Here is a 13,334-nt window from a genome sequence, read left to right on the forward strand (position 1 = left end):
GGTCCGTGCTTTGATCTTGTCCCATTTGGACTATGCCAACGGTCTTTTGGTTGGTAGTCCAGGCTATCTTGCAAAGAAATTGCAAGTAGTCCAAAACGCGGCAGCCAGACTGCTATTGGGTTTGTCATCTAGATATAGTGATCGCACCAACCTGTGTAACTTGCACTGGCTCCCAATTGAGTCTCGGCTAAAATTCAAAATGGTGTCCATCGAGCATCGGGCCCTCTATGGCTCAGGTCCTATTTATCTTCAGAAGATATTTGCTTTTTATAAATCTAGGAGACAGTTGGGTTCGTTTGATCACTTACTGATACGGACCCCCAGGTTCAATCGCCAAAGTCTTGGTGAGAGCTTCTTTGTTCGGAAAGCCGGTCTGGCCTGGAACATGTTGCCCTTGGTACTCTGGGGCACCCAGGATCCATTGCTTTTTAAGAAAAAAAATTAAAACGTTGTTCTTTTAGCTTCTGATCCGTGTGCAGCTTTCTTTCTGGAGCAAGCGCCGGGACACTCTTGAGTAGCCGTGTGTTGTATAAATTAAATATAACATAACATAACATCAAGTTCTGATACTCAATAGTGTCTCTAAAATGGGCAAAGACTACGATAACAAGGTGGTATGTGTGACTTGTCAGGGTGCACCTAAGGCACGCAATTAAAATCTTCCCCTATATCAAAGTTTGTAAATGTATGGAGAGTCTGTTTCCCCCGAGGGGGTGAAAAAAGCCTGGATCATATGCATTTGGGCTATAACAGGACAAAAAGGACATTTCCCTACATTATATCAACATAGGTAGTCTTCATTGAGGTTGACCCATTGGGGATGTGTCAGAGCACCAGACAAAATCCTTGCATGCAGACAAGGGTGGGAGAGGTCTCAGTAGTGTAGCTAATAGAGCACAGACCGCTCCCAACTGGGCAGGGCTGCCAGGTTTCACCCTGTGACACTATACGTTGTAGGCTCGCCTCTAAATACTGTTCAAGGACAGCAAATCAAAGGTCCAAAGAGTGTAAGGTAAAAAACTGGACCTCTGCAGGGACTGCAAGTTCCAAAACCCTTGGTGGAGTGGGCTGGAGAAGGCACACCACACACCTTTCCATGTGCTCTAAAGCGCTTGAGGGGTCCCGCAGTGTGGGACACACCCGGGCCAAGGGCAGGCCCATCTGAGCCCAGAGGAGGCTTGGCTGCGCCACCCCCCAACATTTGCTGCAAAAGGCTTCCTGTAATGTAATTTGGAACATTTTCTTCTGTCAAACAGCAATGCTGCTTGGAGGCTCTTTCTGTCTGTTTGTGTCGCTATATTGTTATTGGATTTTTGTTAATTTGCCATTGTTTTCTTCTTTGTTGCAGTCTTGACCTGCAGTAGGTCGCTTGTGCCTCATTTTCTAGTATTGTGATATGGGTAAGAGCAAGTAGTCCTTGAATCATTGTGCTCAAAAACACCTGTGTAGTGGCTCTAATATATTAACATACCTGACCAATCTATTTGAGGTTATAACCAATTAAATGATATTGGTAGAAGAGGAGCTGGGACTCTGTTCTGCTGTGCTGCAGGACAGTGCAATTTTGGCCCACCGCACGATATCTGAGGGGGCTGCTCCTAGAAATAAATGTGATCTTACATCAGCTTCGGATGCTAATTCACCCACAGTGGAAGTTTTAAGACACCAACCTCCAGCAGAACACCTGGCTGCTTCTTTAAAACCCTTACGGAAAAAGAAAGCTGCGGTATCCCCAGATACCTCCAAACGCATTCCGTTGCCATCTGATTTTAGGGACACTCTGCTGGCCAAATATTTCAATATATTACAAAATATAATCACTTCATGCTTTACAGCCTGCAGCCAGAGGCTCAACAAATGAGACGATGCTCTTCTCAGTTTGATGTCTCAGCCTGTTCATCTGTACTCCCTAGAGGGTATGCAGCTCTCCATAATTCGACCCTTGCCATCTCAGGGACCTATTCTTTCTACTTCGGGACTAATCTTACTCAACCAGCTGATCCCAACCTTAGCAATTCTGGCTCAAATTCCGCCATTTCTTGCAATCCTAGGCCACGATTACTTGGAGGGACAGATGCATGTTCCTCCTAATCATCAGCAGACTCGCCAGTTACCTTTCAACAGCAGTAATGCTATTGGGAAACCCACCAATATTTATGAAAGTGACGGTGTCGTTAGTACTAATAATGTTACACTCGATTTGCCTATGTCTGCTACACCGTACATTATTATTATTGTACTTGCTAATGCACCTCCAATAAAAACTGAAGCGGTTGAACATCACTCACAGTTAAAAATAGAGTGGTACATTAACTCGAGAGGTGCCTTGGTGCCAATTAGAATTTCTATTGTTGTGTCAATATGGTGTGTAGTGTTAACTAGATAGGAAAGGCAGTTAAAACCATGGATGGAGATTGTGTTGTTGTTAAATTCTAATAATCCATGTCCTACTGGCCGTTTGTTATTGGTCTTGTCAACATTCCACGCACCTTTCACTGATGTCTTGAACTTCCTTTGGGTTATTTCTATAAGCCCTCTGTTCTTCAACTGTTATAATCTTCATACCATGAAGAACTTAATTCTGACATTCCCCCCAGCAATAGATTTGGTCCGTTGTGCTCAGTAATTGATAACAATTGACTGACCTCTGACCTAAGCATGGATGGAGTTCCGCTATATGGAACTCCGCAAAGTGCAAAAAAAACTGTCACACTACACGGAGCTCCGCAAGCTGCGGAGTGCGTTAGATAAATGCTGTTTACGGTGATTTTCAGTGCCGGGTGCCATACACAGCGCAAGCGGGTGCTGCTTCCTTTCTTCTGATCAAGTAGATTTTTTACATGAGCGGCAGCTTTCTCAACGCAAACAGACAGTTTCTCAACGCGAGCGGTCGCAAGCATACGCGAGCACTTGCAGTGAGAAATCCGACTGCCCGCGTTGAGAAATCTCGCCAGGAGGTTCATTTTCCATGCTCGCTCCTGACGTTAATGATTGCGAGCAAGGAAAAATCTTGCCGGAGGTGGATTTTCCTCGCTCGTACTCGCCAACTTGATGTTGACGCGAGCCAGGAAAAAAGCTCTGCTAATGCACCTCCAATAAAAACCGGAGCGGTTGAACATCACTCACAGTTAAAAATAGACTGGTACATTAACTTGACAGGTGCCTTGGTGCCAATTAGAATTTCTATTGTTGTGTCAATATGGTGTGTAGTGTTATTTATTTATTTATTTATAATTACACTTGATTAAGCGCGCAGCTACCCGGAGGTTTCCCGGCGCTAAAGTAGACACAAGGTAAGGAGACAGAAAGGCAGAAGCTTACATATCAAATAGCCAGGTCTTGATACCCTTATGGAAGGTCAGAAAACACCTTTCCGATCGAAGAAATAAAGGTAAGGAGTTCCAAAGAGAGGGGGCTAGCAAAGAAAAAGACCGACCACCCATTTTGGCTCTCCTGATTCGCGGTACTTTCACTTTATTTTGGGTAGAGGACCTGAGTGCGCGAGATGGAACATAACGCTGCACTAAAACAGATAGATAGTTGGGGGCTGTTCCAGTCAGGATTTTGTGCATGAGACACAACGCCTTAAATTTAGTCCTGTTCTCAATACGCAGCCAATGCAGGTTGCGCATGTGAGACGAGGTCGAAGTTCTAACAGGAAGGTTACAAATAAGGCGAACCGCCATATTTTGTACCACCTGGTATTTCCTAGTTACCTCCTTACTGGCACCCAAGAGTAAGATGTTCCCGTAGTCCAGGCGTGAGATGACAAGCGCCTGGACTACCGTCCTCAGGGTGTCAGCAGGCAGCATCCACCTAATTTTCCTCAGCCACCTAATGATGTTGGTACAGGTGGCGGATACTTTCACTACATGCTGCTTAAAGGACAGTTGGTTGTCGAGGAGGACTCCAAGATTACGAGCATTCGTAGTTGGAGTAGGAAGAGGACCCATCTCCGGAGGCCAGTGCTGTGGGCCCCATAACGAAATATCTTGACCAAACAGAAGCAATTCCGTCTTGTCCCCGTTTAATTTTAATTTATGATCATGCATCCATGCAGATATTTGTCGGAGTCCATTTTGAAGAGACGAGGAAGAAGAATTTTTGTTGGCGGAGAGTGAATAGATGACTTGCGTGTCATCAGCGTAGGAGTAAATCGTGAGACCTGCCTGCTCTGCCAAAAAGGCCAGGGGTCTCACGTATAAATTAAAAAAAAGGGGACTGAGAATGGACCCTTGTGGAACACCGTGTTTAGAAGGAAGGATGGATGAAGCAGAAGTGGGAGAAAACACTTGAAAAGTGCGATCAAGGAGAAAATTAGCAATCCAGGCCAGGGCCGAGCCACCGACACCCATAGATTTCAAGGTGGACAACAAGATGGAGTGGGAGACGGTGTCAAATGCGGCACTCAAATCAAGTAATATGAGTGCCACTGACTCCCCATTGTCCACCTGTTAACTAGATAGGAAAGGCAGTTAAAACCATGGATGGAGATTGTGTTGTTGTTAAATTTTAATAATCCATGTCCTACTGGCCGTTTGTTATTGGTCTTGTCAACATCCCACGCACCTTTCACTGATGTCTTGAACTTCCTTTGGGTTATTTCTATAAGCCCTCTGTTCTTCAACTGTTATAATCTTCATACCATGAAGAACTTAATTCTGACATTCCCCCCAGCAATAGATTTGGTCCGTTGTGCTCAGTAATTGATAACAATTGACTGACCTCTGAACTAAGCATGGATGGAGTTCCGCTATATGGAACTCCGCAAAGTGCAAAAAAAACTGCCACACTACACGGAGCTCCGCAAGCTGCGGAGTGCGTTAGATAAATGCTGTTCACGGTGATTTTCAGTGCCGGGTGCCATACACAGCGCAAGCGGGTGCTGCTTCCTTTCTTCTGATCAAGTAGATTTTTTACATGAGCGGCAGCTTTCTCAACGCAAACAGACAGTTTCTCAACGCGAGCGGTCGCAAGCATACGCGAGCACTTGCAGTGAGAAATCCGACTGCCCGCGTTGAGAAATCTCGCCAGGAGGTTCATTTTCCATGCTCGCTCCTGACGTTAATGATTGCGAGCAAGGAAAAATCTTGCCGGAGGTGGATTTTCCTCGCTCGTACTCGCCAACTTGATGTTGACGCGAGCCAGGAAAAAAGCTCTGCTAATGCACCTCCAATAAAAACCGGAGCGGTTGAACATCACTCACAGTTAAAAATAGACTGGTACATTAACTTGACAGGTGCCTTGGTGCCAATTAGAATTTCTATTGTTGTGTCAATATGGTGTGTAGTGTTAACTAGATAGGAAAGGCAGTTAAAACCATGGATGGAGATTGTGTTGTTGTTAAATTTTAATAATCCATGTCCTACTGGCCGTTTGTTATTGGTCTTGTCAACATCCCACGCACCTTTCACTGATGTCTTGAACTTCCTTTGGGTTATTTCTATAAGCCCTCTGTTCTTCAACTGTTATTTTCTTCATACCATGAAGAACTTATTTCTGACATTCCCCCCAGCAATAGATTTGGTCCGTTGTGCTCAGTAATTGATAACAATTGACTGACCTCTGAACTAAGCATGGATGGAGTTCCGCCATATGGAACTCCGCGAAGTGCAAAAAAAACTCTGCCACACTACACGGAGCTCCGCAAGCTGCGGAGTGCGTTAGATAAATGCTGTTTACGGTGATTTTCAGTGCCGGGTGCCATGCACAGCGCAAGCGGGTGCTGCTTCCTTTCTTCAGCTCGAGTAGATTTTTTACATGAGCGGCAGCTTTCTCAACGCAAACAGACAGTTTCTCAACGCGAGCGGTCGCAAGCATACGCGAGCACTTGCAGTGAGAAATCCGACTGCCCTCGTTGAGAAATCTCGCCAGGAGGTTCATTTTCCATGCTCGCTCCTGACGTTAATGATTGCGAGCGAGGAAAAATCTTGCCGGAGGTGGATTTTCCTCGCTCGAACTCGCCAACTTGATGTTGATGCGAGCCAGGAAAAAAGCTCTGCTCCACGGAGCAGAGTATTTCGGAACTCCGCGAGCTCTGCGTAATGCAGAGTAAAAAAACTCAGCAAACTACGCGAGCGGAGGGGAGTTCACCGCCCAGGGTTACTGAGAACACCATAGCCCTGGAAGTGTTGTTAATAGTTAATAGCAGGGCACTGTGTAATTAGGACATTCTGACTATCTTGTGCTGGAATGCAGTGGGCATAGTGGGAAACAAAGATGATGCTGGGTGGCTTTTGTTTCTGAAAGACAAACTATACTATGATTTTTCTACAAGAAACATGGGAAATGTCCGACAGGCTTTTACTGGAGGGCTACAAGCTGGTTTCTGTGCCAGCGATAGTTTCCAGCTTGGGTAGCGCCACGGTGGGCCTACTGGTGTTAATTTATTTAAGTTTTAATCCATCGTAATCTTAAACAAAAGGAAACAGGATTCTCCCTAACTATTGCCAGTTTTTCTTTTCTTTCAGAATTTTTACAGTATTCTGCAAATTAATTTTTATAATGCTAACCCTAGTCATTCTCAGGGCACTAATGTTTACTATCGAAGAGGTCTGCTAGATAGATATGCCAAGCTCGTAAAGGGTAGTGTTTCAATGGTGCTATTTGGAGATTTCAGTACATATCTATGTAGTACTTCTATTGTGCAGAAAGTTGATAATTGGTTGCCCTTACCTCCTGCTGCCCCACACTTTAGACACTCTGCCTTGGGAGAGGTGTTAAATTCCACATTCAGTAATTATAATTTGGTTCTTATTGAGCCAAATAGTGCTGATGTAAGCTGTTCTCAATCTATGCTCAAATTTACTGGGCAAGGCTGTTGTTCTACAGCTGATTTCATTTTTGTTTCCTCTAGCTTAGCTTCCTCCTTTTGAATTATGTGTTTTCCTGGGACTCTAGAAGTGATCACAATCCCTTGTGTGCTACTTTTTCTTGGGCGGGCAATCCTGCTTTGTGCGGGCAGGAAAGTATTAAAGATCAGTTTGAGGAGTTCGCTGGGATAAGGTTATCCCTAAGAAATGTTATAACAAACTGGTCAGAGAGTGCCCTATGGCATTCCTGCCAAGAAGATGGACCTCTGGGTGAACAAATCTTGATTTTGTTTTGACCATCTGTAATAAGGGTAGACTTTTTTTAACTACCACCAGCTCCAGTGCGCCAGTTGTATGTAGATGGTTTGACCATTCCTGTTCCACTACTGACAAAGAACATCTGGAAGCTTTAAAAGAAAAGCCTAGGAGCAGGGTTAAAGTTCTCTCTTGCTGTAGCAAATATAATTTAGCGATCAAGAAAAGAAAATCTGTGAAACAGCAAAAGGCCTTGGAAAATCTGATACCATCTTTCTCTACCAGGGTTAGTTCCAACATTTTGGAAATCATTAATTGTTCCATTTGTGCACTTTCAGCTGGTAATTTACTCTCACAACATATTAATCCCGTTTCTTGTGCAATATACTTAATTATTTATGATGCCCCTGACTCTGTTTCTTCTTTAAGCACCTAGTTGGTTAACTCATCCTCTTCTTGCTTGGCTCCATCACTTACCTTTAGTTGGGAGGAGGTCAGGGATGCCATTCTAGAGCTGCCAAAGAACAAAGCCCCTGGACCTAATGCTGTACCGCTTGACTTGTTTGAATCCAATATCGATTTGTGGGCATCGTTGCTTACACTATATATTAATACAGTCATTGGACATCAACTTCCATCTTCCTTGTCTACTTCCATCATTGTGCCTGTTTTCAAAAAGGGTCATAAAGGTGACCCATGTTGCTATCTCGCTATCTCTCTAATTGATTCCACTGTGGGGAGAATGGTTTTAATGTGGAAATTAGCCTTTTTAGGGGCCCACCGGTGCAGGGGTTCACCCTTATCTGTCCACTGGTCCTCAAACCAATAAAATAGAGATTGGCACTGAAGCTGGAATATCAAATAACAAGTTTATTAATCACTCATGAGTGGGACTACATCAATAAAACACCCTCGGGCACTGTAGGAGGTAGTACAAGGAATACAGAAACCAAGGGTCTTTTATACCTAGCTTGTTGCTGAGTAAGCATGGAGACTCAAAATAGAAGGTACAGGCATACACAGGAATAGCTATCGACTAACATGGGCAGACAGATCTCACTTGGTCAGCAAAGTGGGAGGGGAGACAGAACTGCTTACATCAGTTGGAATACCCTGACAGTTACATTCTAAAACAGGTGCATTCTAGCAGCTACAGGCCTTTCTGAGCTCATACATTGCTCTGGCTTAGAGTAGAAGGAGTAAACTAAAGCTGATGACTCAAGCAGAATAGAAAGGCAGGCAACAGTGAAGGCGGCAGAATCACATGACTTAACAAAATGGATGCGACATCTAAAATGGCTTCAGCTTATGCTAATGGCAATTTCTGCTATTTCCACATTAAAAGGCTGATGATCTGGGTTCACAATCATCAAGTTTTGACAGATGTCCAATATAGCTTCCAATCTGGGAATGCTTAACCTTTATCATCTTATAAAAATACATACTAAGGCTAAGGCGGGCTCTTGTCACCAGGGGATCATGTATTTGAGGGCTGCTTTTGACATGGTAAATTGGGACAAGCACTTGAACATTATGTTGGGCATGGGAATAGTCTGTTGACACCGTCTTGTGTTATCTACACATGCACCTGACAGCGTCTGTCTGCTATGGATCCAAGGGAGAGTGCTTCGGAGTTCGCCTAAAAAGGGTGGTCAGACGGGTTGCATATTAGCTGCCTTCTTATTCACCTTGTTTTAATCATTTGGACAGTGACCTGTCCACGACAGGGCGAGATTTTCGCTAAGCTGGGCAGTGCCCGTTTTGCTGTTTGCCAACCATGCTGTGCTGATCTCCGGTACTGCCTTGAGCCTACGACGACTCTTGGACAGTTTTGAGAATTTCATGGACAGCCTCAACCTTAACACCAATTTTACCAAAACTAACATGGTAATCGGCTCTAAAAATACCAAGAGCAGATCCCATCGTATCCAGGGCAATAAGCTGAGGAAGGCGACAACATTTCCATATCTTGGGATTCTCTTTGACTCCTTGGTCAACTGGTCTCCTTTGGTTAATGCTAGAAGTCATGCCTTTGCCAGAAGTATTGCCTCAGATTTTTAATTTGGCTCAAGGTTAGGGCACAGATGTGTTGACCTGTTGCTTAAACTCTATTAGGCCACGTGCCTCGTCTTTGCCTCTTATGGCAGCGCGGTTTGGGGTACACAAATGTAACTCTTTTCCAAGCAGTTGAGAACAGCTTTCTTAAGCGACTGCTTTTTTTGCCCATAGTGTCTACTTATAATGTTCACAAAGAGTTAGCAACTGGTTACATCTCTGATTCAACTCTGACCCTTCATTTTGTGGTTATCTGTATGGCAAGATTGAGCTCTCTCTGAACAGATCAATTATTAAAGATAAATCTGGATCACACCCTTAAAATTCCGTGGTTCAAATAAGTCAAGGATTGTTTCTATTTATTAGACCGACCTGATCTATTTCATAAGCCTGGAGCTATTGTTAAGGGGGACGTAGTCTGGGCCCTAAAAATCTTTTTTTGCTATTAAAAATGGAGGAAAGGGAATGCAGTGCCCTGCCTATGTCTTCTGTAAGCTCCTATTTCGTAGTGAAAACTACACTTTCTTTAGAATCTTATTTAAGATATGGGATGCCAGTGCTCATTATTTTTTATTGCCCCGTTTTAGGTTCAATTTAATACACCATCTGTTACGAGTTCCTAAGCTTGGGCCAGTGATGCAGATGGTATTCCTTGTCTATGTGATCGTATGCCTTTTTACTCTAGTGTGCGCAAAAGGTTTTTAAAGCCTATTCTTGTTAGAATTTTAGTCAAAGCGGGCCCACTTTATTACATTTACAGATGTCAAAATGAGGAATACTATGATTATAGATTGATTTTATGAATTATTGTATTTTCTTTTGATCCATTATGTGGTGTTTGCTGCCCAGGATATCTCCTTTACTATGGTATATATGTGATTTATCTATAATGTTTTAATATGTTTACCAATGATACTGTATTTTTATCGTCTTTTACGGTTTCATTTAAATCGAATAAAGAATTATGATAAAGATTGGAATCATTCATGCAAGAAAGGTTGCTATCGCCTACCCATGGGGCGATGGGCGGGGCACCTTGTAGTTGCACAGTTCGACAATGGCGCAGCCTTGTATTCCCACCATACCTGGGCCGCCGTATTCTTCATGCACTAGTCTGGAACAGGCAGTGGAGAGAAGGTTCTGAGTCATCCTGCAGTCGCTCTTTCCCCTAGGCATATCCCAGGGTGCTTCCTCTGGTTTTCAGTGGCCTGTTGCAGTGTTTGGAAGATGCGCTTTTTCCCTTAGAATATAATCCTCAGCCTGGCAGGGTATAACATGACATACAGAATATTAGTGTTCTGCAACTTTTGCTTCACAGGTGGAAACTTGAGGTGCCCCTCCTGCACTCTGCTCTGTGGTTCTAGGCTTCCTTTTCCGTAGGTGTGGACGGTCTAGGTGTCATAGAGCGAGCCTCAAAGTGCAGTTTGGTCTGTTTGTTATCTGATTTCCCCATCTCATTCGTACACCGTTAGTAAGGTCGACGAGGACTACCCCAGCACTCCTTTGCGTCTAGTTCCAGTCTCCCAAGATGCGCAGGTTAGAGAGTGTGTGTGGCCCTCACAATATAAGTCTCCCCCACTTCTGACCCTCCAAAAAGTATTGGCAACAGTTTGGCAGCAGCAGTTCCTACAAAGGATGGGTGGACTCAGCAGGAAGACACCAGGGTGGTGTACAATCCTTCCATGTCCTGCCTCATCCACTGTGCAGTTCATGCAGTGTGGAGTAGTCCCGGGGGAGCAGCAGAAGACTCATCTCCTACACTCTCACCCCAGTAGCGGGTCTCCACAGCTCACTCAGCAAGCCAGTGTTACTCTGATCTGAAGGCGCTTCTGCTTTTGGTGGGGTCCCCTACTTAACGAAGAGTATAGGGCATCTGGCTTCCAGCTAAATAAAGGCCTCATATGAAGGCCATGACCTACCTCAACAGGATTCTGCCATTTTCCTTGAGTGGCTGCGCCCCGCAGGCGCCGTGTCATCCACCCTCTCGCTGGACCTCAGGTGGGCTACTCCAGTGTATTTTCCATGGGCCTTCCAATCTCCATCTGCAAGTTGCCCAGGGTGCCTCAAGCACAGAGGCTCTTCCCTGCTCTCCATGTAGAATGGGCAGCGCATGCTTCAGGCAGAAGTCTGATCCAGCCGGCTCTGATCTTGTCATCTGCAAGTGGTGTGACCCAGTCCACAGACCCTCATCGCCACCATGACAGCAGTGCCATCCCAAGCAGTAGTCAGGATCTTACACTGTAGCTGCCTACATCACCCCCTGAAGCACCAATGTAGTCTATACTTACTCGGTTTCTGCCCCTAACAATAGCGATGCACCCGCAGTCTCTAAGCCGGGGGTCAATTGGATTGCAGCCTCTGACTGCCAGAGCCCCACAGGAGTGCGACCGCCTTGTGTGTCATCTCTCTAGTGCCCCCAATTATCAGCATCTGCAAAGCAACCAGCCGTTGAACAAAATTAACATCTAATCATGTAATCTGTATTTTCTGTTTGCTAATGGAAAAAATAGGCAATTTGTGGACGTGGTTGATACAGTTTAATGTTACTATGATTTCCTTTGTTTTTCAACTAAATTTGGAATATTAAGGAGTTGGTTATACAAATGAAGATCAAAATATTGTTAACAATGTGACTTAGATGATAGATTTTGAGTGATTACTAAAACCCCTAACTATCCTCGACTGAGATCATTTTAAAAGTCTGCAAACTGATATAGGGATTTTTAGGACGGTTCTAAAGATAGGAGTGACAGGGAATTGATATGTGGCAAAAATTAACTATGTTGAATAAAGGTTCCCATGCTCTGGCAAACTCTAAAGCAGCCAGATAAGCAAATGCGACATGCGAAGATATATCACTCTTTTAGGCAAGAATCTACAGATGATGAAGGTGACAGAAATCCATGTGTAGGACATTAGTTTCATGTTTTAGTGTAATGGATATTAGTAACACTGAGGAGACAGTGACCTACGGAAGTGAATTTACATAGAGACTGGTTACATCGAGCAAATGGCTAGTGCACTATCACCAAATCTACTTTGACCAAAAGTGAAAGCTTGTTAAATGGATTTGGGCTTGAAGTTGTAGATGGGGAAGTTACAGATAGCCACAGGGAGGGTTAACTCTGATGATTAAACTGTTTCTGACACAGAGTAGACACCCTTCTTCATCACTCATTTGTTGAAACTCTGGTGGAGTAAATGGTCCATTGGATGCCTTGCCCGCCCTACTGAAAGAGTGTGTTGTATAGGAACGTTTGCCTCTCGCCTTTGGCCTCCTTGTATCATGTCAAAGTTCCAGCTCCTTTCCATCTATACCACTGTGCACTTCACCTTTTAGTAGTGATTCATTATAAGGCATTTAATTTCTTTTTCTTTTTTAGGTTCTAATGAATGTTTTAGCGTTCAATAAGAATCTTAGTGACAGCCTATCCGTGGGTCGTCTTCACCCTCAACTTCAGTCCAACATCTTACAAGTTGACAGTGAGTATACATATGTGTCCATGATCATTTGAACTTTCTTTTATAGTGTTAATGCAAAACTTCTGAAATGGGCTGAAACTGTAAAAAACGGGTGCAGGTTTGTTTGTTAATTTTTGCATGCTAAACAGCCGTGATCATGTCAATTTACTACAACGGAAGTAATCTGTCAGCATGTCTCACCCAGACTACCACAAAATGAGCATTAGTATTATCTAATTTAGCCTCTGTGTTCCAGTAGGGGATCCACAGCACTCGCTGCACAGTGTTCTTCATTTTAGAACACTTTATGGACACATCACATTTTAACACTGAAAACTGAACCTTTTTTTGGAATGTGCCTAGCTCAGGATTTTGGGCCCTAGCTCACCCATCATCTAGGGAAACCTAGCAAACCTGTAATTTTTTTTAATTGTACACCCTGCGGAATCCAGGGTGTGCTGACTTGTGCGGCTCTCACCAGGTTGTGTAACCCATAATCCTTTGCAAACCTCCAGATTTGTCTAAAAAAAACATTTTCCTCACATTTCAGTGATGGAAAGTTCTGCAATCTGCATGGAGCCACAAATGTACGTCCACCCCCCATTCCCCCAAGTCTCTTGATAAAAATGGAACCTCACTTGTGTGCCTGCGAACGGAAACGTCCCAGAACTTATTATGGAGACATCAAAAGTATCTAGCACAAGACGACCTGGTTTTGCAAGTGAGTCTCCTGCGTCGTTGGTCCAGGGC

General features: G+C 44.1%; 1 protein-coding gene across 1 annotated transcript in view; it reads left to right on the plus strand.

Annotated features, from left to right (window-relative positions):
* GGT7 (gamma-glutamyltransferase 7) overlaps positions 1–13,334 on the plus strand; it is a 319,943-nt gene that overhangs the window by 270,974 nt on the left and 35,635 nt on the right. The window contains exon 14 of the mRNA XM_078652164.1: positions 12,506–12,605. Within this exon, the coding sequence (XP_078508290.1) occupies positions 12,506–12,605 (100 nt within the window). The remainder of the gene's footprint in view (positions 1–12,505; positions 12,606–13,334) is intronic.

This window comes from Lissotriton helveticus, chromosome 7, assembly GCF_964261635.1.
Source record: "Lissotriton helveticus chromosome 7, aLisHel1.1, whole genome shotgun sequence".
Lineage (NCBI taxonomy): Eukaryota > Metazoa > Chordata > Amphibia > Caudata > Salamandridae > Lissotriton > Lissotriton helveticus.